The sequence below is a fragment of the Neoarius graeffei genome, chromosome 13 (assembly GCF_027579695.1).
Source record: "Neoarius graeffei isolate fNeoGra1 chromosome 13, fNeoGra1.pri, whole genome shotgun sequence".
Lineage (NCBI taxonomy): Eukaryota > Metazoa > Chordata > Actinopteri > Siluriformes > Ariidae > Neoarius > Neoarius graeffei.
The window spans coordinates 37,792,275-37,817,575 of record NC_083581.1 but is presented as its reverse complement, the minus strand read 5'-3'; the positions used below and the strand labels follow the sequence as shown (position 1 = coordinate 37,817,575).

At 42.3% G+C, this 25,301-nt stretch overlaps 1 protein-coding gene across 1 annotated transcript in view; it reads right to left on the bottom strand.

Moving 5' to 3' along the window:
* Positions 1-6,866: 6,866 nt before the first annotated feature.
* ndnf (neuron-derived neurotrophic factor) overlaps positions 6,867-25,301 on the bottom strand; it is a 28,950-nt gene continuing 10,515 nt past the window's right edge. The window contains exons 2-4 of the mRNA XM_060936811.1: positions 23,530-23,727; positions 12,367-12,491; positions 6,867-9,002 (exon numbers count right to left, since the gene is read on the bottom strand). Of these exons, the coding sequence (XP_060792794.1) occupies positions 7,585-9,002; positions 12,367-12,491; positions 23,530-23,727 (1,741 nt within the window). The 3' untranslated portion in view covers positions 6,867-7,584. The remainder of the gene's footprint in view (positions 9,003-12,366; positions 12,492-23,529; positions 23,728-25,301) is intronic.

The following is a 25,301-nucleotide window of genomic DNA, read 5'->3' as shown; positions in this document are numbered from 1 at the left end:
GTTCGAGCCCCGGGGCCGGCGAGGGCCTTTCTGTGTGGAGTTTGCATGTTCTCCCCGTGTCCGCGTGGGTTTCCTCCGGGTGCTCCAGTTTCCCCCACAGTCCAAAGACATGCAGGTTAGGTTAACTGGTGACTCTAAATTGAGCGTAGGTGTGAATGTGAGTGTGAATGGTTGTCTGTGTCTATGTGTCAGCCCTGTGATGACCTGGCGACTTGTCCAGGGTGTACCCCGCCTTTCACCCGTAGTCAGCTGGGATAGGCTCCAGCTTGCCTGCGACCCTGTAGAAGGATAAAGCGGCTAGAGATGATGAGATGATATATATATATATATACACACCTTTATAACATCTGCATACTGCTTCTAAAGTTTGAAATATATATATATATATTTCAAACTTTAGAAGCAGTATGCAGATGTTATAAAGGTGCAGCGCAGACATGTCTCACTTATTTATGCCGAGTTACATAAAATCCTTTGTTTTGAAATCGATAAAATAAATCACAATCCCACCTTACCTTTGAATAGTTTTAGACCAAACTTTGCAACATCTTTAGTGCTTTTAGGAACAGTGTTTTCTTTCATAATCTGTAATTCATCCTCACTTACGGTGACAAAGCGATTGGCCACAATTTTGTCGAGTCACTCGAGGTGATTATCGAGAAATAAATCGAATCTCTCGACCAATCAGCGTGCGCAGTTTTCTATAATGACGTGCATATTTACGGTATACTAAACAGTATTCGGGCTTTGTGACCAATTTACAGTGTGCACCTTTATAGACTTGTTGATTTTCAACAGATTTTAACAGTCTGTTTGATGAGTTTTCGAGTTTTCGTCTAAAAATGTAAATAAAATTTCCAAATTTTAATATAAAACACACTGACGTAGTTTCTTTTCCACAGCAAGAAACAAAATCTTCTTTAAGAAATCTTGAATATAGGCATATTTAGCTAATATTTCTCTTTAGTCGATTGTTTTTAAACAAATTGTGGCAGTGGGGGTGTGGTCAAGTGTCACTGTGAATGGAGGGTGTGTGTGTGTGTGTGTGTCTCAACAGTGATGACAGAGCGGTGAAAAGATGGAGGAGAGCGACAAGGTGGTTGTCTCCGAACCAAAGGATGTGTGTTGTGTGTGTATGTGTGTGATAAACGAAATTACGTTAAGCTGAAAGCAATGTATGTAATAAAAAGGACTGTGTTGAACGTCATTTCCCACTTGTCCATGCTTCAGCGTCCCAGGGACATACGACACAAATCTAAGAATATTAAGCCTATATACTGTACATATTTTTTCATTTTATTAGATATAGTACTGGGGCTGCACGGTGGTGTAGTGGTTAGCGCTGTCGCCTCACAGCAAGAAGGTCCGGGTTCGAGCCCCGTGGCCGGCGAGGGCCTTTCTGTGTGGAGTTTGCATGTTCTCCCCGTGTCCGTGTGGGTTTCCTCCGGGTGCTCCGGTTTCCCCCACAGTCCAAAGACATGCAGGTTAGGTTAACTGGTAACTCAGGCCAAGTTTACATTAGACCGTATCTGTCTCGTTTTCTTCGCGGATGCACTGTCCGTTTACATTAAACCGCCTGGAAACGCCGGGAAACGGGAATCCGCCAGGGTCCACGTATTCAATCTAGATCGTGTCTGGTCCGGTGCTGTGTAAACATTGAGAATACGCGGATACGCTGTGCTGAGCTCTAGCTGGCATCGTCATTGGACAACGTCACTGTGACATCCACCTTCCTGATTCGCTGGCGTTGGTCATGTGACGCGACTGCCGAAAAACGGCGCGGACTTCCGCCTTGTATCACCTTTCATTAAAGAGTATAAAAGTATGAAAATACTGCAAATACTGATGCAAATACTGCCCATTGTGTAGTTATGATTGTCTTTAGGCTTGCCATCCTTCCACTTGCAAGTGGTAAGTGACGCGCATACCCGATATGCACTGAGAGCACACACACAGCGGCTCAGTCCCGAATTACTGCTCGTGCGCTTCACTCGCGCTGTGTGAGCTGCGCAGGGCCGGAGTGCGCACCCTCCAGAGGGCACTCGCTGTTCAGGGCGGAGTGATTTGGAGCGCAGGATGCCTGCGGAGCCGAGCGTATCCGTGTATTAGTGTTGCTGTGTGCACGCGAATCGTGTATTGGTGTTGCTGTGTGCACACTAATCGTTTTAAAAACGTTAATCTGATGATCCGCTGATACGGTCTAATGTAAACCCCACCTAAATTGACCGTAGGTGTGAATGTGAGTGTGAATGGTTGTCTGTGTCTATGTGTCAGCCCTGTGATGACCTGGCGACTTGTCCAGGGTGTACCCCGCCTTTCGCCCGTAGTCAGCTGGGATAGGCTCCAGCTCGCCTGCGACCCTGTAGAACAGGATAAAGCGGCTAGAGATAATGGATGGATATTTCAAGCTTGAAACTGTCTTTTTCTATTGGAAGATAATTTTGCTTATTTCAACCATTTCTTTCTAGAAAGAATCAACGTTATATGCCAAGAGAATAAGATCATTTCGAGCTTGAAAGTAGTAAATACGTCTAGAAATAGGATTAAAGTCTATTGAGAATGAGAAGAGTAGATCACGTTTCCTTTATTCGAGATATCTTCACTTATTAAGATATTTTACAGTGTGTAAATACGATATGCCTGGCTACAGCAGTAACTTTTTTCTCCCTTATTTCCCCAGTAAGTGACTCGCAATGAAATAAAATATACATATAATACAGAAACTTTCATAAGAAAATTATGTTGTTGCACTTCAGCAACACAATCAAGATGACCAAGATTTGTTATATCTGGTTCTAATATTTTCACATTACACTACCGTTCAAAAGTTTGGGGTCACTTTGAAATGTCCTTATTTTTGAAAGAAAAGCACTGTTCTTTTCAATGAAGATCACTTTAAACTAATCAGAAATCCACTCTATACATTGCTAATGTGGTAAATGACTATTCTAGCTGCAAATGTCTGGTTTTTGGTGCAATATCTCCATAGGTGTATAGAGGCCCATTTCCAGCAACTCTCACTCCAGTGTTCTAATGGTACAATGTGTTTGCTCATTGCCTCAGAAGGCTAATGGATGATTAGAAAACCCTTGTACAATCATGTTAGCACAGCTGAAAACAGTTGAGCTCTTTAGAGAAGCTATAAAACTGACCTTCCTTTGAGCAGATTGAGTTTCTGGAGCATCACATTTGTGGGGTCGATTAAATGCTCAAAATGGCCAGAAAAATGTCTTGACTATATTTTCTATTCATTTTACAACTTATAGTGGTAAATAAAAGTGTGACTTTTCATGGAAAACACAAAATTGTCTGGCTGACCCCAAACTTTTGAACGGTAGCGTTTATTAATAGACAAATTCTTAATTTTTTAGAAAAGTGAAGAAGAACCAATATGACGGTGGTCAAGTGGCTTCGAGATGTTCTCTGATATATCACATGGTTCAAATGTGACTGTGAGTCGCAGCAGGAGTCAAAATTAAGAAACGGTTTTGAACAACGAGTCGAATGAATCAAATCTCGCATAGTTCAAAGGAATCATCAACCGAGTCAGAACTCACCTATTTCACATCACTTCTTTCAACCAAGTGAGTCAGAATCCGCACCACTCTCTATCAGAGGTCTTCCAGACCAATACAGAGAAGTTTGAAGGTTAACTCAAACCAGATGGTGCTCTTGGTGACTCCTGATCTCTGGATAGTGTGTGAGATGGATGATGGGGAAAGTGAGTGACACTTGAGACCTTGCAGAGAAGCTCTTGAAGTAGACACAAAGTAAAAACACAACTCACCTGTACGACTCAAAGCATCGAGTACGTGTGCGTTAGACTGTATGATTTAGGTTGTGCGATAAGGTATGTCCGTCATGAAGATCCTCCGATGATACACTTTCAATTAAAGAAAGATTCTGGTGTCAAAAACATTCTTCAAAGTGAGTCTGAAGTGAGCAACAAGGATTTTGTTTTGCCATCACACTGCAAAAAACCTGAAAACTGAATTTGAGGAGAAAATTACTTAATATTTGTGAAATTATCTTGCTGCATGGACAGATATTTTTACTTGATAAGACATCTTAAAATAAATTGATTGCAATCTAGAACTAGGTTTAATAATCTCAGAATTGGTGCCTTGTACTCTTCTAATAGGAAATGTGAGATCGTTTCAACTATATTCAAGATATTCTCACTTGCTAAGATATTTTTTGCAGTGCACTACCTTATTTGTAGGAGTCCTGTGAGTTTTGCATAATTTTAATCTAGTCCTCTTATTGGTGGATTTTAGATAAGCATCATAGCAGTGCTCACACTTAGACTTTAATTGAAAATTAATAAAAATTTCAACACGACTTTATCAGAACTTCATCACTGGCTGTCTTTGGTTACAATGGCACTAAATCCGCCACCTCATGACCAGACAGTACTTTTGCAATGTCCGTTTTATGTGTGACACTAAAATCAGACTGAAAATCAGACGGTGCACTGCAAAAATTGATCTCTTGTTGAGAGAAAATATCTTTAATATGGGTGAATTTATCTATTATTTCTTATTAGAAGTTTACTGGAACTCAAATATAATGGTGATGATACACGGGGCAACTTTTTGGGCAATGTTGCCGAGCAATGTTGCTGGGCAATTGCGTTTTGACTCTTTTCTATTGAGATTGGGCAACATTGTTTCTTTCTGAATGGTTTTGATAATCTCTGGCAACTTTTTGAGATAAGCCAATCAGAACGCGAGTATCGAGTCATGTGACCTCCGGTGAGGTTCGGATCAGAAATTTCAAACAAATATGGCGGCCGCTCAGTGTCAGTGGAGTGAAGAGATGGAGAGACTCCTCATCTGTTTTACACCGGTAAGTTGTCATTTTAATATTCTATATGGAGGAATTTACCTCACCAAAGCTCTAAAAAACAACAGACAGCTTGATTAAATGGTCACAGCAAAAATTAAGACATCGATTTTTTTTAGCTAACTGTAAACTGCCGTTGCTAACTGTTGTTGCCCATTGTTAGTTGCCCTGAAAAGTTGCCCTGTGTCTCACCTAGTTGCCCGTTGCCAGCAACATTGCTCGGCAACATTGCCCAAAAAGTTGCCCCATGTATCATCACCATAAGATTATTTAGCTTACTTTGAGACACTTTTCTAATTTCAAGCCTTAAATTTTCTTATTCTATTGGCAGATAATTTTGCTTCTTTCTAGAATTGAATGCTTAAAGGGGTACCAAATATAATATATACAGTTGCTGATGTGACAAAGTAACGTATTCTTAAGTATTCTATCAAATTTATATACTAGAAAACAACGAAATATCTTGGTAATTGCAAATATAATAGTCGGTACGCTAAACGGCACAAGAGTCGCCATTTTTAAAAGACCGTGACGTCAGCCCTACCCACTGCACTAGGAGAGAAGCGTGTAATCATGGCGTCGGGCGCATCAAGTGAAAGCGACAGCTCTGTCGAATCATACGAAGAGATCCCGCAAGACACACTGCAAGCAGGCTATGGCTTAGAAGGGTACCAGTTTGAACCTAGGAGAGGTCCTCTCGACTCCGGTGATGACGAAAGAAGAGAAGAAAGCTCGAACTCGCTTGGTGTTTTTGAGCGGAAACGAGTGAAAAGACACGTCTGGAGGATCGTTATGCTTTCCATCGGTCCTGTTATTACGCCCGAAAGCAACACACTGTGGCATTGTGTAGCCGGTCACTTACAATTCATCCTACTTTCCGATTCACACGTGCTATTCCCAACCTCAATGAGCCAACACTACTGGGCACATACATACGTCATGAGTGTTACGCAGAGAAAATGAACGTGCATTCTGATTGGATAAAATTAATATCATGGCGGGCTGTTCAAACTGCGGAAATAGTTTGCTCGAGCTACTTTCAAAACACTATAACTTTCCAACCTTAGAACAAAAAACTTTTGTAAGTCTTGAATAAGGTTCGTTAATGTGTGTTTTATTGTTATATTTACTCTATATATTGCCCTCTGTTCCCCTTTAAAATGAGCAAAATTATCTGCCAATAGAATAAGAAAATTTAAGGCTTGAAATTAGTAAAAGCGTCCCAAAGTAAGCTAAATAATCTTATATTTGAGTTCTAGTAAACTTCTAATCAGAAATAATAGATAAATTCACCCATTTTAAAGATATTTTCTCTCAACAAGAGATCATTTTTTGCAGTGTGTAAAGCAGGCATATGACATAACTTGTGTTTGTGTTCACATGTTGCTGTTTATTTGCATATCTGTATTTTCTCTCTCTCTCTCACACACACACACACACGTCTAATTGTGAATCGGGTTGTTTGTAAGTCTAGTGAGAGCCAGGGTTTTTTTGCACGCCATGGCCCAGATTTGGCAAACAAGCAAAAGAAAGCATGGTTCTGACTTTTTTGATGTTTGAGCAGATCTGTTGGAGAAGTTATGTATAATATCAGTATGTTTTGACAGTTCCAGCTATCAAGAGTTAAGCAATGACATCTGGACTGGGTCTAGTTTCCTGACTGATTGGCTGCAATGAAGGATGAAGGCAATAAATCCTACCTTGTTGTGACTAAGTGGAAAATGGACAGGCTCGTTCTTTTTGGCTTTGCCCTGCTTGTCCAGACAATCACCTGGTTACAATGAGATATTAAGTCACTTGCTTTGCCATGCTTATGACACTACAGTTATAAGCGTGCATGATATATGTGCATCTCAGTGATGTACATTATCCCTTCTAAAACCTCTCGACATGTTGCACCATAATCCACGTACAACGGCCCAGACGTGGCTTAAAGGACACGGACGCTGATCCCTACCCGTGCACCTCTTTATGAGCAAGTGATTAATCCCTGCGGAGAAACACAACACCATAAGCCACACTGGGGGGGATTACTGGCCTCTATATTTAGGATTTTATGTACATGAATATTGGCAGAAGCACTCTGTACATGTGACAGGCAGAGCGGACACACAGAAGAGCACATTTACAGAACCCCAAAGCGATTCACTCACAGAATGAGATATACAGACAAAGGTAGCGGGGGAGGGGAGAACACCTTGACTAACCGCCCAACTTCGTCAGGGATTTTTACAACGTAGGGTTTTTTTTCATAGCAGGAATAATTATAACAAGTAACAAGCCAAAAAAAAAAAACACTTCAAATAGCAAAACAAAAATGAAGAGGTATAAAATAACTTAAGAGCTCTTTCTAAATGTGAGTACTCAGTGAGAGAGCGGATCGGGAGGGGTTGATGTGATCACAAAGGATATGCAAATGAGTTTAACATAGTTCTCACAACACAACAGAAAACAGAATGACCAATGATTCCAGGATGATAGCACCTCCCAGTATCTCTCGTTAACGGCACTCGTTTACTTGTGAAGAACATACAGGACGTTATCTCGCTCTAGAAGCAGTTCGTGCTCTGCCACTAGGCTCACCAAGTAGTCAGTCAGCAAAAAAAAATCAACTTAGTAGAATATCACTTCCAGTTAAATAAACTTTTCCTCTCATTATATATATAATATATTTACTTCTGTGCAGAGTCTATTTTGTGGGAATTTTTTTGTACTTTTTGTATATGTTTTGTTTTCATTTTAGCAGTACTTCCTCGTTTTCACCAGTTTGCTCTGGTACTTGACTGAGTGTCCGCCATGACCGATGGCATACACATCAAGGAGGTAGCTCTTGCCCGGCTCCAGGCCTGTGATGGTTTCAGTGGTGACGGCTTTGTGTGGGTTGGCGCTGTGGAAGTATTTGCAGAGCACTTTCTCATCCCTGCGACGCGTCTCGGGTCCGGCACACTGGTTGCGTTGGCGGCGCCGCTGCTCCTCGCCGTATCCATCAGGCACCTCGCGCTGGTACACGCAATACTTGTTGCGCTCCTGAGTGCCGAGCCAGGCCACAGTGACAGATTCGCATGTGCGTAGTCTGTCGAAGGCCTTGATTCGAGTATCCTCAGGGAGAGACGGGAAGGGCCGCTTGGCATCAGCACGCGTGCTTGCTAACACCTTCAGAGCTGAAGCACCTTTGCGAGATCCACGTACCCGGATAAGGTATTTGGCCTTGGGTTTGGCACGGAGCTGGAATTCACGCACTCCTTCTACATTCTGCGAGAGCACAAGTTTACCATCACGGTGTACCTGTACATGAACAGCATCTAAGCAAGAGTGTACAGAAAGAGAAACACGCCGGTGAGAGGACACGGGAGCAAATCGCAGCAACTTGATGCCCTTCCTCTCAACAAAGATGTCTGCCATCTTTCCATCTTTCAGTTCTACAGTCTTGGGCTCAGCCTCATCCTTGGTACGGGCAAAGGTGCCAACATAGGCCGTACTAGCGTTGGAGGCGACATTTACAGCAAACACGTCAAAGTAATATTGTGTGGCTGGCCTCAGCCCCGACACAGTAAAGATATTCTTGTTGCCAATGCAGATTTTGCGGATGTCTGCGGGCCTGGGATTGGTACCTGGAGAACGCCACTGCTTGGAAGCCAGCACGCGGTTGGCATTCAGAGACCGATGGCGGTCCTTGGTAAGGTCATTCTCTGGTGAAGTAAAGCCAAAACGGGCAAAGTCAAATGGGCTGAAGTCTAGACCCGGCTTGGGTGCTACCATGAAGGAGTCATCGGTGTCCATCTTGGCCTCAGCAGCACACAGGCTCTTGAAGTTGTGTTCTTTGTTGACGACCACACAGTAGTGCACAGGCTGGCCCATTCGTGAGCCAGTAGGGGTGGGCTTCCAGGCCAGCGTGACAGTGGTACGGCCCAGGCTGGTGACATCGACTCTGGGATCATAGGGCAGCTCTGGGTAGGGCTGGTCTGATTCTGGTGTGGTGGTGGCATAGATCTTCAGGCTGCTGTCCTTTTCTGTGGAGAGAATATCCAGCTGGTAGAGGCCTGAGGGTGAGCTGCTGGAGACGAAGGACTCCACATCATTGCCTTTGTAAGAGAAGAGTTCGGTGCCTTCACGAGCTGTTACCTGCTGCTTCTGCTGCTCTAGTGGCTCCGGCTCACCTAGGAAACACAAACACATCTGGATGAGGTTTTGGAAGACTCGCCATAGCCTCAAGACCCTTTGTGGAGCCACACTTGAGAAGACACTTCTCAGAAAAGGTGAGGCACATACACAAGCACAGATTATGTAAAAAATTCACAAGTACTCATTAATTTCTTCAGCTGTTTGGATGTCTGTGACTGACTAATCCACCCCAGCCTAACTAATAGCTTCTTTTTTTTCCTCGTTGGTTATTTGCTTTTCTTTCCTCCTTCACCTGACACCAACAGGTAGCAACGGAAAGCAACCTGTAGTTTATAGAAGACCTCAGTGTTTTATCATATCAATCCTGATGAGGTCAGTCCAACTGCTGATGGACAATTATTCGTTCATGCCACTAGCTAGAGTGTTTTCTCTCCAAATACTGCCCAACATCAGAGCCCAATATTCACTACTGCCTTTCCCCAAAACTCCACAGCCATACAGAGGCGCCTTGTAGCCTCTCTCCATCCCACAGTCCTTATCCGGGCCTTCTCCTTTAAGCTGGGCGAGAAAGCATAATATTTGTCTGTCAACCAAAGAGAGTGTACTAAATTAACAGACAGCATGCACAAAGATGCTGTTCCCTTCGGAGGTACTCAGCAAACATGCCAAGAAAAGCTCAAGGATTATGTACGCAGACCCAGCACTTGTGTAAATTTATGTATGTTGCTGTATATTTACAATACATGTTATGCTGTATAAATCTTCTCTAAGTCTTGGGGTGGGTGATGATGATGATGATGATGATGATGATTAATGCCTCGTCCTGAGGACTAATGGCAAAATCCGGTCATAAAATAAACTAAGATGGAAATGTAGACATTCTGAAAAAATAAAACCTGCACCCTTGAGTAAAAGTGAATTAATAGATTAATGCAAGATGGATGAGAAGTGCTCTGGTACACATTACTGTACTCAAAGACTCCCTAACACACACACGCACATGCAAATACACACGCTGCAAAACAGACGCACATGCTGGTCACATAATGGATTCATGTGCACATGGATGTCTTTTATACTCAACTAGAAACAAAACACACATGCACAACAGACAGTTCTTTCAAATGCACATTGATAATCTCAATCTCTCATACTCTAATTATTCTATCTCTCTAGTTCTAATCCTTTCTCTAAATAAAACCACGACTCCACTCCAGGTCTGGTGTGTTGTGGTACTATTTGCATTTTCAGATATGCTCCAGATGGGGAGAGAGAGAGCAGAACCAGGGAAGCTGGGGGATCAGAGAGTAAAAAACAAATCAGGGTATAGACCTACAGGCAGGCAAGGAGAACAGCTAACAGAACAAGAAGATCTGCTGAAATGATGCTTTGATGTAAAAGGAAGCAAATGAAGTAAAGAAAAAGCCATGACCCCTTTTCTGCTTGAATTATGTGCTGATTTGATTGGAACACAAAAAGGATTCCTTAAAACGTCTACACCGTGGATTTGCGATCTCTGTCTGCTCTATCGCTCCATTATTCTCCTTCGTTCCAATCCGTGGATGTCAGATGCAGTTCACCAGCACATCAAGTGTGGTCACACCTAGCCCAGAAATACACCCAACAACCCGCCCGTATACACACACAAACTACTCTGGAAAACACCACCTCGCAGACAACAAATATTTACAAATATTTACCCAGATTCATGGTTATGCACTTGGGATAGTCGCGCTCATTCACACAGTCTTTCCAGTATTTTCATAAAGTCAATCCATGACTATTTTTACCTGACCTCTCTTGATGATTCATTGAAACCTGTCTGGTAGGCTGATTAAACAAAAAGCAACATATCCTAAAGTCATTTGCAAGTTGACTTTAGAGTAAGTAGATCCACTTAGAAAATCAGCCTAATGGTCACAAATGAAACCTAAACTAAGGGCGTATTCACACCTACGTTGTTTGGTCCGGACCAAACGAACCAAACTTCCCTTGGTCCGGACCTGAATACAAACCACCGAACTCTGGTCCGGACCAAACAAGCGGACCGAGACCGAGCTGCAAGGTCGGACTCGGTCCGGACCAAAGGAACCCTGGTGCGGATCTTTTGGAGGTGTGAAAGCAGACCGGACCTAATCCGACAGTTTTGCTTTTTTGTACCTCGGGAGCTTCCGTCGTTTGTCGAGCATTATGGGAAACGGAGTCTTGACACTCCACCACAAAGTGCAAACACTGTTTCGGTTGTCAAGGGAACCTTACAACAGTCGTTCAGTCATTCAGACCAGTGGTAGGCTAGACTACAGAGTACAAAAAATGAGTAGGGGGCAAACGTGGGCCGAGGAAGAAACGCGTACCCTTGTGGATATATGGGCAGATGCCCACATATCTGAGCTTTTGGAGAAAACACACAAAAATGCCGATGTGTTTGCAGTATTCAGTGAGAAAATGAAGGAGAAGGGGTTCACGCGCTCCCCAGAACAATGTCGGCTAAAAGTGAAGAAACTCCGCCAGACCTACATTAAAATCAGGGACATTCTTTCAAAAAGTGGCGGTACTAGCGACGCAAAAAAGAAAATCATCTATTGCGTGAAGAGCCAGAACTGTCACAACATGATGTGCGCTCATCAGCGCTATCCTCCGTAGCTGCCTTGCCCTTTGTCGTCGTCGTTGATAAATTACTTGTACAACAGCATAGGAATCGCACAATTGTGCGATTGCGCACAAAACTGGAAAAAACATATAGCTTTGATGACATTAAAAAGAATAACAGCACGGAAAGCCTCCATGACTACTTTTGAACTTAACGCTTTGTGCGCGTGTCGTCTCTGACCAATAGCTGAACGACCTCAGGGCGCGTGGCTTTGTTGACAGATTTTGGTCCGCTTACTAAAATGTACAGTGTGAAAGCGAACCGCACCAAAATGAAAAAATAAAAAAAAAAACATTTGGTTCGGACCAAAGCAAGTGAACTATCGAACTATCCTGGTCTGAATACATCCTAAGAGACTATCCTGTGACTTTGTCATCCGAAGACACTGAAGCGCATGACAGGATGTCATTGGCAAAGGTATCCAGGACACACTGTTCTGTTCTTTTATAAAGCACATAAGGATTGAATGTCCAATTCTGTCTGATCTTCCGGAGATGGATGGAAGGAGGTATGTAAGTGTGCATTAAGCCATAAGCTGTATTGATTGGTGATAGCTGAAGACTCTCCATTTGGCTGTTGCTCTAGCACATGACTATATTTTCAGCTACGCTAGAAGAGATTTATAAATAAAATTTACGATCTGTCTTGTGGTATAGCCGGGATATTATACTGTGCATATAAATGTTTCATTTCGGATCAATTTGTGCACCTCACAAAGATGCATACTGTTGAGACCTGACTGTAGTTACCTGATCCCTCTCCACTGGCCTCCTCCGGCAGCTCCTGCAGCGTCAGCCTCCACTCTAGTGGAGCGTCACATGGTGTCACCGTCACTGACAGCGGCGTGTTGTCCTCCTCCACCACAAAATAGTATCTGTGAAAGCAACAACACAATTCATGGCTGACCAGCATACCGTATAACTCATATTCTGCCTTCTAATGCAGCAAGAATAAAAGCAGTCCCATTGGGACGACAGCTACAATCTGGCATATGTTTTTGTGGCCAAATCTGAGGAAAGCCACTCTGTGGCAGATCGCAGCCATTTATGGCTGAGAGTCCAAGAAAGCAAAATTGGCTGTATTTTCCAGGTAGGAAGGATTAGATTGAAAGATTAGTCAATCAGAGTGAGGCGAGCCAGTTGTAGGCATCTGTGAGGTCCTGTATGCGGAAGAGGGTAGGTAGCGCTCTCCTCCGAGTGTGTTACACTGCCCTGTGAATAGCAGTTTGAAAAGATGCAGAGGTTTCACATGTTTCAGAAGAACCATGCGCTAGTCTTCACTCTCCCTGGTTGATAGTTGTAGTGTCATTATTAATATTGTCATCTCTACATGTTTTAAACTCTTTACTTTTACAGTCTCTGCATGTTTTAAATTTTACTTAACTTTTATTCTATTTTATTCTGCTGGGTTTTTTTAATTGAACTTTTATTTCATTTTATTTTTTTATTTCTACTATTGTTTAATTCTTATTATTTTTCTTCCCCATTTATTTTATGTAATTTTATTTTCTATTGCTTACTGTTTTGCTTTTACTTCTGTAAAGCACATTGAACTGCCACTGTGTATGAAATGTGCTATATAAATAAACTTGCCTTGCCTTGTCACAGAAGAGAGCTAGCTAATGGGTGATTATTGGCATATGACAAAATTTACCAAAACATGACCCCAAAAAGAAACCTGTAATTATCTCATCTCATTATCTGTAGCTGCTTTATCCTGTTCTACAGGGTCGCAGGCAAGCTGGAGCCTATCCCAGCTGACTACGGGCGAAAGGCGGGGTACACCCTGGACAAGTCGCCAGGTCATCACAGGGCTGACACATAGACAACCATTCACATTCACACCTACGGTCAATTTAGAGTCACCAGTTAACCTAACCTGCATATCTTTGGACTGTGGGGGAAACCGGAGCACCCGGAGGAAACCCACGCGGACACGGGGAGAACATACAAACTCCGCACAGAAAGGCCCTCGCCGGCCACGGGGCTCGAACCCGGACCTTCTTGCTGTGAGGCGACAGCGCTAACCACTACACCACCGTGCCGCAACCTGTAATTAACATAAACTAATTGTTGACACACTACATAGCCAGCTATGTTATTCCTTTCAGGACGTTCAGATGTTTACTGCGAGTTGATAAAACATCATCAACAACAACAAACCAGGTCAAAACCAGAAAGCTAGTTCCTAAACCAGTCATAGTTATGATGTTTGATGATCCTGAGAGTTTCCCAGGATATGACACGTGTCAAGGTTAAAACATTGTCCACTGATTCCTGATCTACAAGTCCACAGGTTCTCAACCCTACTCTTGGAGTACATACAAATACAAACAGAATAATATGTTGTATGGTACTGTAGCATGTATTAGTCCACAGGTTCCCAACCCTGGTCCTACCCTACCCTAGTAATCAGCTAATAAACAGCCCTTCCTGAGTTGAGCAGGGAAAACACAAAAATCTGCTCAACAGGGTTTGAGGGTAGGATCAGGGCGAATAAACTTTGGACTATTCCATGCTGCTGTACCCAACAATATATTATTCTGTATGTCTTAAAGAGCAAGGATAATGTTCTGTGCCATGTAAGCCTGTATTATTACAGATGATAAGGTGCCATGTAAACCTGCTAAATTGACTTGAAGACAAATACTTCATCACACACAGCACCAGTCAAAAGTTCAGACACACCTTCTAATTCAGTGGGTTTTTTTTAATTATTATTAATTAAAAGACACTTTTAAGGCAGCAAGGTGATGTAGTGGTTAACACTGTTGCCTCACAGCAAGAAGGTTCTGGACTCGAACCCCATAAGTTTGCGTGTTCTCCCCATGTCTGGTTGGTTTCCTCCAAGTGCTGTGGTTTGCCATTGGGTTTGTACAAGTCAGTGCATACTTAGTGCTGGTCCCAAGCTGGGAAAGATTGGGGAGGATTGTGTCAGGAAGAGCATCTGGTGTAAAAATCTATGCCAAAGGGGTTGAAAATCAATCGGGGCTTTGCCCTGTATTCTTCCCCTGTCACTATGTGACAATTAAATTAAACACTTCATGTCTTAAAGTAATGATGGATGTTGTTTCTCTTTATTTAGCAGTTCTTGACATAATATGGATTACTACAATTGTGGAATAGGGCTATTTACTGTACAGTGGTATGCAAAAGTTTGGGCACCCCTGGTCAAAATTGCTGTTACTGTGAACAGTTAAGCAAGTTGAAGATGAAATGATCTCCAAAAGGTGTAAAGTTAAAGATGACTCATTCCCTTTATATTTTAAGCAAAAACAATTTTTTATTTTCATCTTTTACATTTTCAAAATGACAAAAAAGGAAAAGGGCCCGAAGCAAAAGTTTGGGCACCCTGTATGGTTAGTACCCAGTAACACCCCCTTTGGCAAGAATCACAGCTTGTAAACACTTTTTGTAGCCGGCTAATAATCTTTCAGTTCTTACCTGGGGGATTTTCACACATTCGTCCTTGCAAAAGGCTTCCAGTTCTACAAGTTTCTTGGGCTGTCTTGCACACACTGCTCTTTTGAGATCTATCCACAGATTTTCAATGATGTTTAGGTCAGGGGACTGTGAGGGCCAGGGCAAAACCTTCAGCTTGTGCCTCTTGAGGTATTCCATTGTAGATTTTGAGGTGTGTTTTGGATCATCATCTTATTGTAGGACCCGTCCTCTTTTTAACTTCAACTTTTTTACAGATGGTGTGATGTTTGCTTCCAGAATTTGCTGGTATTTATTCGAATCCATGCTTCCCTCGACCAGTGAAATGTGCCCTGTGCCACTGGCTGCAACACAACCCCAAAGCATGATCGATCCACACCCATGCTTCAGAGTTGGAGAGGTGTTCTTTTCCTGGAATTTGGCCCCCTTTTTTCTCCAAACATACCTTTGCACATTGTGGCCAAAAAGTTCTATTTTGATTTCATCAGTCCACAGGACTTGTTTCCAAAATGCATCAGGCTTATTTAGATGTTCATTTGCAAACTTCAGATGCTGAATTTTGTGGCTAGGACGCAGGAACGGTTTTCTTCTGATGACTCTTCCATGAAGCTCATATTTGTTCAGGTGTCGCTGCATAGTAGAACAGTGCACCACCACTCCAGGGTCTGCTAAATCTTTCTGAAGGTCTTTTGCAGTCAAACAGGGTTTTTATTTGCCTTTCTAGCAATCCAACGAGCAGTTCTTTCAGAAAGTTTTCTTCATCTTCCAGACCTCACCTTGATCTCCACTGTTTCTGTTAACTGCCATTTCTTAATAACATTACAGTCTGAGGAAACAGCTACCTGAAAACACTTTGCTATGTTCTTGTAGCCTTCTCCTGCTTTGAGAGCATCAATTATTTTATTATTCAGAATGCGAGGGAGTTGCTTAGAGGAGCCCATGGCTGTTGATTTTAGGGACAAGTTTGAGGAGTCAGAGAATTTATACAGCTTTGAAATCTGCATCATCTGACCTTTCCTAATGAAGAATTTGAACAAGCCACAGCTCAATAAGCTAATTAAGGTCTGGAACCTTGGTAAAAGTTACCTGAGAACTCAAATGTATTGGGGTGCCCAAACTTTTGCATGGTGTTCCTTTTCTTTTTTCACTCTCCAATTGTACAAAACAAAAATAATACACAAATCTTGTAGAAAACGCTGAAAAGAAATGTGTCGTCTTTACCTTTATGCCTTTTGGTGATCAGTTCATCTTCTGCTCACTTAACTATTCACAGTAACAGACATTTTCAGTAAGGGTGCCCAAACTTTTGCATGCTACTGTATGTTTATTATTTACTGTTTGATCTCAAACTCATTAAGAAGTCAAGAACTTGCACTGTTTAACTTTTGACGAGGCACCTGTTAATTGAAAAGCATTCCAGGCGACTACCTCATGAAGCTGCTTAACTAGTTAATTAAATCATGGGATGCACAGTGGTTAGCAGTTCTGGGTTCAAGACAAGTGACAGGGGTCTTTCTGTGTGGTGTGTCCGTTTCTCCCACAGTCTGAAAACAGGCAGGTAGGTTAACTAGCTACTCTAATTTGGCCATAGGTGTAAATGGTTGCAAGGAGAAACCTCTATAATATAACCCAGTCAAAGGCAACGGGAAATCGCTACTGTAATTGTCCAGAGAAGCTCTGACTGAAAGTCAGAGTGGCTACGTCACTGTAGTGACGTGCCAGAGAGAGAAAATTAATTAAATCAGGAATTAGTTTTATTAGCAAAAGAAGCAATTAGAGAAGACTAACAGTTGGTGGATAAAATGTTCAGCCCTGCTCTGTTCACCAGGATGGCCAAGTGGTTAAGGTGTTGGACTTAAAGGAGATACGCAGAACCATGGCCTCACTTTTCGTTTATAAACGCCTTAAGACCTCAAGAATGGCACAGGAATAGTTTTAAGCGTTAACAATAAATCTAATATAGTAATTTTTATGATTAAAATGATTCATATAGGTAGTGGTCTGAGTGAACGACCTTGACATCTGTGATGTCACAGCAGGAAGTCTATCGGTCTCATTGCCATTTCCGCTATACTAAAACACAGAGCTGACTGCAAGTTCGATCCTCCATTTTGAGCTAATTATCATCATGCCACATAGATGTGCTGCTGGCCGGTGCAGCAACATGACAGAAGGTGGATTTATGTTGCATTCATGGCCCAAGAATGTTCAAACTGCAAAGATTTGGACGCGTTTGGCGAGAAATTCACGGATTGGGTGCCTACGAAGTGGTCTCTCCTCTGCTCTGCACGTTTTACTGAAGACTCGTACAAGACCTCTGATCTGTTGAGGATCATTGGCTATAAGTCCGTATTGAAAGAGGGTGCAGTACCAACAATTAAAGGAAAAGAAAACTACAAGAAAAGGAAAGTAAGTTCAGTTGCACCAGTTCTCCCGGAGTGTGAGCTGAGCAGTAATGGCGGCGTACTCAATATGGAGAAAATGGAGAATGAGTGGACCAGTCGTCAGATTTCTCCACTGAATATGCTTTCCTCAGCAGCAATATCTCGCCCTTACGTGGAAGAAGCGAATGAACGAAGAACTGAATGAAGAACTTAAAGTCAGATTGTTTCAAAACAATTGGCCACAAGATCGGCCTTCAAGAAGCGAGAACACAGACGGGTAAGATGCGACTCTCATTTGGTTACATAACAGCAACACTCGTTGTTTACCTGCATTTAGATTAATACATGTAACTTGTATTGTGTATTTAAGTTACTGGTATAAGATTATTATGGCTTTATTTCGTAAGGCGGGGGCCTCTGTGGTTGATGTGCTACTATCAGATTCACTTTCCAATGATTCACACTGATACGGTTCTCCATGTATAGCAATAGCATGTACACACACTCCAATTTCAGGACTATCACAGTCAGATGTATTACTATCTGAGGAATCCAAAGAATCTCCAATAAAGCCGAACAAAGAAGTCATTGCAACCACTCTTGCCTGCCGAGTCTGGCTTTGGTCTATAGCTATCAAAGGCCTCGGCCTTAAAACTGGTTAACGCAGTGACGTCACGCGCTCAGGGCTGGCTGGCTCAGCGGGGCAGCTTGAATGACAACTTTGCGGTCGATTTTAACTCTCAAAAATATATATTTTTTATTCCCATTTATGCAGAATACAAGAGTCAAGGATGGAGATACTATCCACTCAGAAATGTATTTAAAAATAAAAGTTCTGCGTATCTCCTTTAAGATCCAATGGCTGTATGTCTGTGTGGGTTCAAACCCCACTCCTGGTAGTCTCTTTTAATGAGTAGTGTTGGCTTAGAAGTTAAAGTGCATATCACGGGTAAATTCAGGAGCAAGATCAATGTAATTATCCTATTTTATATTAAACTTTGGTCAAATATCTGTCACACTTTGTGCAATTTTTTTACCTTGTGCAATACCAGAAAAATTCAGTTGAAATCAAGCCATTTGAGGCGAATTGGTCCGCCTCTGAAAAAACTTGGCATTTGGATTTCCCAGGAAACGTTGATTTTCGTGATGTCGTGTGCGGGACGCCTCCCTCTGAATCCTACGTCAGCGCTGGTTTGTTTATCAGAAAACGACCTGGTGGTTTTCTGCAAATTTCTTCAACGTTATCACGTAATTAGTAAAATGGTTAACAGATGTATCGTAGGAGGGTGTAGCAACACCAATCTTGATGGGATTAGTACTCATCGTTTTCCAAAAGACCGGACAATGAGAGAGAAATGGGAGCACTTGGTCTACACAGGCTGTGCACTGAAACCGTGCAAAGCTCTCGCAGCCTGCTGGCGCTTCCGCAGGTGACGTTACGAATCTGGCTCCAGACTCCCTTGGGATTTTTCCAGATGCGTTTTGTTATTTTATTTTTTTCTGCTGTAGACAGATGGCCTTGTCCAAAATTACCCTTTTGGATGAGTGTGTAAAGGGACATTCTTTCATATAAAAAAAAAACGAAATTGGTCCAGAATATGCCCTTTAAGATTCTAAGTTAGTAACTGGAAGAATGAGATCAATTCCCAAGGGAATCCCTGTAAGACCAATACGTCAGGTCTGTAACCATCAGCTGTATGTGTATGGATTATATCTGTATCCTTCAGTGTTTCACACTTTTTTGTTTACCACATAATTCCATCTATGTTCCGTGTGTTATTTCATAGTTTTGATGTCTTCAGTATTGTTCTACAATGTAGAAAACAGTCAAAATACCAAAAAAAAAAACAAACTATGAATGAGGAGGTGTGTACAAACTTCTGACTGGTCCTGTACATTCTTCCACTATGGAGAGAGCCATCCTTGAGCATCAGTGCCATTATCACCACTCATCATGCTAATTCCTTATCGCTGCTCTATGGCCAAGTTTACATTAGACCGTATCTGTCTCGTTTTCTTCGCGGATGCACTGTCCGTTTACATTAAAACGCCTGGAAACGCCGGGAAACGGGAATCCGCCAGCGTCCACGTATTCAATCTAGATCGTGTCTGGTCCGGTGCTGTGTAAACATTGAGAATACGCGGATACGCTGTGCTGAGCTCTAGCTGGCGTCGTCATTGGACAACATCACTGTGACATCCACCTTCCTGATTCGCTGGCGTTGGTCATATGACGCGACTGCTGAAAAACGGCGCGGACTTCCGCCTTGTATCACCTTTCATTAAAGAGTATAAAAGTATGAAAATACTGCAAATACTGATGCAAATACTGCCCATTGTGTAGTTATGATTGTCTTTAGGCTTGCCATCCTTCCACTTGCAAGTGGTAAGTGATATGCGCTGGGATCACACACACAGCGGCTCAGTCCCGAATCACTGCTCGTGCGCTTCACTCGCGCGCTGTGTGAGCTGCGCAGGGCCGGAGTGCGCACCCTCCAGAGGGCACTCGCTGTTCAGGGCGGAGTGATTTGGAGCGCAGGATGCCTGCGGAGCCGAGCGTATCCGTGTATTGGTGTTGCTGTGTGCACGCGAATCGTGTATTGGTGTTGCTGTGTGCACGCGAATCGTGTATTAGTGTTGCTGTGTGCACGCGAATCGTGTATTGGTGTTGCTGTGTGCACACTAATCGTTTTAAAAACGTTAATCTGATGATCCGCTGATACGGTCTAATGTAAACTTGGCTTATGTGTTCACAGAATATTGACACTGCCTATTGAGCACTCAGCTACTAAACAAAGAGCTGTGATGCCTGCTTGATAAGTGACCCGTCTTAGCAGTACATCATGAAAGATTTATTAGATTAACACACTAAGGGGTGACTGAATAATGAACTTGAGCTATTACTACTCGGTTACATTACAAAGCACTTGCGCATTTTCTACAATTCTTGCTCTGGATTTGGATAACACATTGGACAATGTTGCAATTTGAATCCATGTCTAATCATCAATGTTAAACATGTAGAAGAATTTTCCAGCTAGATTTGCTGGTTAACCCAAACACAAGTTTTCACCTGTATGCTTGGTTGATGCGTAAAATATGAACCGAACAGAACCTGTAAAACAGAAACTGCGAGAACAGTCGGGCAGGACCATATGTGGCCTGTGTGTTGGAGCCGATTCATTCATTTGGGTTTCCACTCATGCCCTTTGAAACAACCTTACCCCCTGTGCATATGAGAGAGAGAGAGAGAGAGAGAGAGAGAGAGAGCACAGAAGTGCTGTGAATGTGGGTATCGTCTTTCGCTAGAGACACCTGCTTCTTCATCAAAAGTGGTTCTCCATTCACGCACACACACCCATGTTTCCCAGCATCTCATCCATAATGCATGCCTCCTTATGCCCTCATCAGCTGTGTACTGGCTGTAATCGATTCCATATTCTCCATTAGGACACGTAAAACATATCCACACGTGGAGTCATGTGAAATCCTTCATATCTTGTAAAACGTATTATAGAACATCTATAAGGTTTTATTAGGAGTGTAGTGCAGCTCTCCCAGTGAAAGGTGTTGTTCAGTATTTGGAGTAAGATGATGTTATAGATTGGATTCTTGTGTTCTTGGAAGCCGTTAGGCTACACATGCAACCAGGGACGTGCACAGGATTATAGAGGGGCAGGGGCTCAAAGTCAGAAAAAGGGCAGCAAGTGCATTATTTTTTTTTCCCGGTCCTTTCCAAAATATGGAAATGTAGAATTAAAATTAACGTACTAATAGGAAGGTAAGTACTTAGCTACAGTGGTGCTTGAAAGTTTGTGAACCCTTTAGAATTGTCTATATTTCTGCATAAATATGACCTAAAACATCATCAGATTTTCACACAAGTCCTAAAAGTAGATAAAGAGAACCCAGTTAAACAAATGAGACAAAAATATTATACTTGGTCATTTATTTATTGAGGAAAATGATCCAATATTACATATCTGTGAGTGGCAAAAGTATGTGAACCTTTGCTTTCAGTATCTGGTGTGACCCCCTTGTGCAGCAATAACTGCAACTAAACATTTCCGGTAACTGTTGATCAGTCCTGCACACCGGCTTGGAGGAATTTTAGCCCGTTCCTCCGTACAGAACAGCTTCAACTCTGGGATGTTGGTGGGTTTCCTCACATGAACTGCTCACTTCAGGTCCTTCCACAACATTTCCATTGGATTAAGGTCAGGACTTTGACTTGGCCATTCCAAAACATTAACTTTATTCTTCTTTAACCATTCTTTGGTAGAACGACTTGTGTGCTTAGGGTCGTTGTCTTGCTGCATGACCCACCTTCTCTTGAGATTCAGTTCATGGACAGATGTCCTGACATTTCCCTTTAGAATTCGCTGGTATAATTCACAATTCATTGTTCCATCAATGATGGCAAGCCGTCCTGGCCCAGATGCAGCAAAACAGGCCCAAACCATGATACTACTACCACCATGTTTCACAGATTGGATAAGGTTCTTATGCTGGAATGCAGTGTTTTTCTTTCTCCAAACATAACGCTTCTCATTTAAACCAAAAAAGTTCTATTTTGGTTTCATCCATCCACAAAACATTTTTCCAATAGCCTTCTGGCTTGTCCACATGATCTTTAGCAAACTGCAGATGAGCAGCAATGTTCTTTTTGGAGAGCAGTGGCTTTCTTCTTGCAACCCCACCATGCACACCATTGTTGTTCAGTGTTCTCCTGATGGTGGACTCATGAACATGAACATTAGCCAATGTGAGAGAGGCCTTCAGTTGCTTAGAAGTTACCCTGGGGTCCTTTGTGACCTCGCAGACTGTTACATGCCTTGCTCTTGGAGTGATCTTTGTTGGTTGACCACTCCTGGGGAGGGTAACAATGGTCTTGAATTTCCTCCATTTGTACACAATCTGTTTGACTGTGGATTGGTGGAGTCCAAACTCTTTAGAGATGGTTTTGTAACCTTTTCCAGCCTGATGAGCATCAACAGTGCTTTTTCTGAGGTCCTTAGAGATCTCCTTTGTTCGTGCCATGATACACTTCCACAAACATGTGTTGTGAAGATCAGATTTTGACAGATCCCTGTTCTTTAAATAAAACAGGGTGCCCACTCACACCTGATTGTCATCCCATTGATTGAAAACACCTGACTCTAATTTCACCTTCAAATTAACTGCTAATCCTAGAGGTTCACATACTTTTGCCACTCACAGATATGTAATATTGGATCATTTTCCTCAATAAATAAATGACCAAGTATAATATTTTTGTCTCATTTGTTTAACTGGGTTCTCTTTATCTACTTTTAGGACTTGTGTGAAAATCTGATGATGTTTTAGGTCATATTTATGCAGAAATATAGACAATTCTAAAGGGTTCACAAACTTTCAAGCACCACTGTATGTGTCCTGTGTTGGTGAAAGTGATATGCAATTGCCATTTCTTTTGTGTCAGCAAAATTGTCACTCACATTATCATAGGCTTGGAAGGCGAGGCAATCGATTGTGAACAGTAACAGGTCAGGTCACGTCAGTTAACAAGCAGATTATTAAACTACAGAGACTTAAATTACTCGCACAGTAGCCCTACAAACGCCCAAATGTCATGTACTGTACATACAGTTTGAAAGGGCTAACTGTTAGACCATAACTCACATGTTCAAGCTGCCTCACTGTCATGTCTCCTCTGTTATCATTGTGGCAGCGCGCGCAGCGGCTTCTTCCCTCTCACTCCCGTCCGCGCGCCCCCTCTCTGGCCGCACTCGAGCGGAGCAGCAATGTACAGAGAAGCAGCAGGCTCAACGCACACAACGACCCCGTATTACAAGAAAATTGATAGATTGCCGTGGAGTTTTTGTATCGCCGTTGTTTTAAACTTCTAACAGGACTGTATTATTTATTATTAGGACTATTATTATTATTATTTTAAAAGGGCAACATTTAATTCGAGGCAAAAAGGGCAGGGGCTCAAGCACCCCTAAAGCCCTATGTGTGCACGTGCCTGCATGCAACATTTTCTTTAAACAGTGACAACATTTGTGTGTGTGTGTGTGTGTGTGTGTCTGCGCTCATGTAGGCGTACCTCTTCGGCGTGTCTCTGAACAGGTATCCACTAATCTCAGCTCCATCGGGAATTACAGACGAGTCATGAAACAGAGTCTTATCCTGGATCTGCATCTGGAACAGGCCTTCATCACGTGTGGGTAACTTCTGCCCAAACACACCCGACACTGACGACAGCAACAGCACTACAAAGCAGCCAAACACTCGCCTCATCCTGCTATAGAGAAAAAGAAAGAAAGAGAAACAAACATGAGTGTCCAAGACCATAAAACATGACTGCAGTCAGTGTGAAAGACATATTACTTCGCCCGAGACAGAGTCCACCAGGGGGCGAGGTATTGTTTTTGGTCGGGTTTCTTTGTGTTTTTGTTAACAATATTACGGGAAAACAGCCGGATCAATCTTCATGAAACTTTCAGGATAGATGGGCGTTGGTCTCAAACAGAACCTCCAACAGTTTGAGGGTCATACGGTCAAGGTCACCAAAAAGGTCAAAATTGTTTTTGTTGTAGCTACTGCCTTTATATAGAGGCGCTAACCACTGTCATTGTGCTGTAAGAATGTAAGAGTGTAACGATCGTGCACTGTGCATGCGCATACACGTGCTCCGATTAAAATGGCCAGTGAGTGTATACAATTTGGTTCACCGTTCGAAATAAATGGACTAGACTAAAGAAATCGCTTTCAGACATGTTTATGCTTATTACAGAGGGAAAGTGCGTTCCACTGAGCTCTAGCGCCGGGCCATTTCTTGGAAATAAGAGTTTTGGTCGTGGCAACAGCGTGTGTATGTCAGCCTCGGTTCGGAGGTTTCCGTTTCAAAAACTGTAAGAGGTCAGAGTAGAATAATATAAAGTACAGACACTTGGTATATTTTACTTCTGTGATTTTTAAATTGTTCATTTTTGGAGTGCGCTTCATTTTTGTGGTTACTGTCTCATAGAGTAAGTATATATGTTATATTTACGGTATGGACATGGGATCAGGAAACAAAATTATTTATAAGCAGTAGCCACATGTACCCATAGGGTACCTATTTTTTTTTTCATAATATCTTCCTTCATATTCATCCTAAGTGCTACCGGGCAAGGTTTGTTTTGTCTGGCAACACTTGTTGTCAATATGTATCTCTAGTACAGTTGAACAGAGTGCTAAAATGACTTTCATGATCTTACCACTACCTACAAGTGGTACATTTGTTGACTGTAAAATCTACAACATTCCTGTTTTTATGATGTACATGAATGCAACAAAATGCATTTATACTTTATATTATTTCATAACCATAAAGTCCATTTTGTAAATATGTAAATTTGCTAATCGTTATTTAAATATTCTGGTTGTACTTCACATCTCACAATCAATCAAATTTTCTTTCTTTTTTCAAATTGCAGATTTTTTTCATTTAAATTCTGCTCCTTTAGTTTATAAGAGCCTCTTAAAATGGCTTGAATTTAAGTGTTATTGTGAGGGCTCATCTCATTTCATTATCTGTAGCCGCTTTATCCTGTTCTACAGGGTCGCAGGCAAGCTGGAGCCTATCCCAGCTGACTACAGGTGAAAGGCGGGGTACACCCTGGACAAGTCGCCAGGTCATCACAGGGCAGACACGTAGACACAGACAACCATTCACACTCACATTCACACCTACGGTCAATTTAGAGTCACCAGTTAACCTAACCTGCATGTCTTTAGACTGTGGGGGAAATCGGAGCAAACCCACACGGACAGAACATACAAACTCCGCACAGAAAGGCCCTCGCCGGCCACGGGGCTCAAACCCAGACCTTC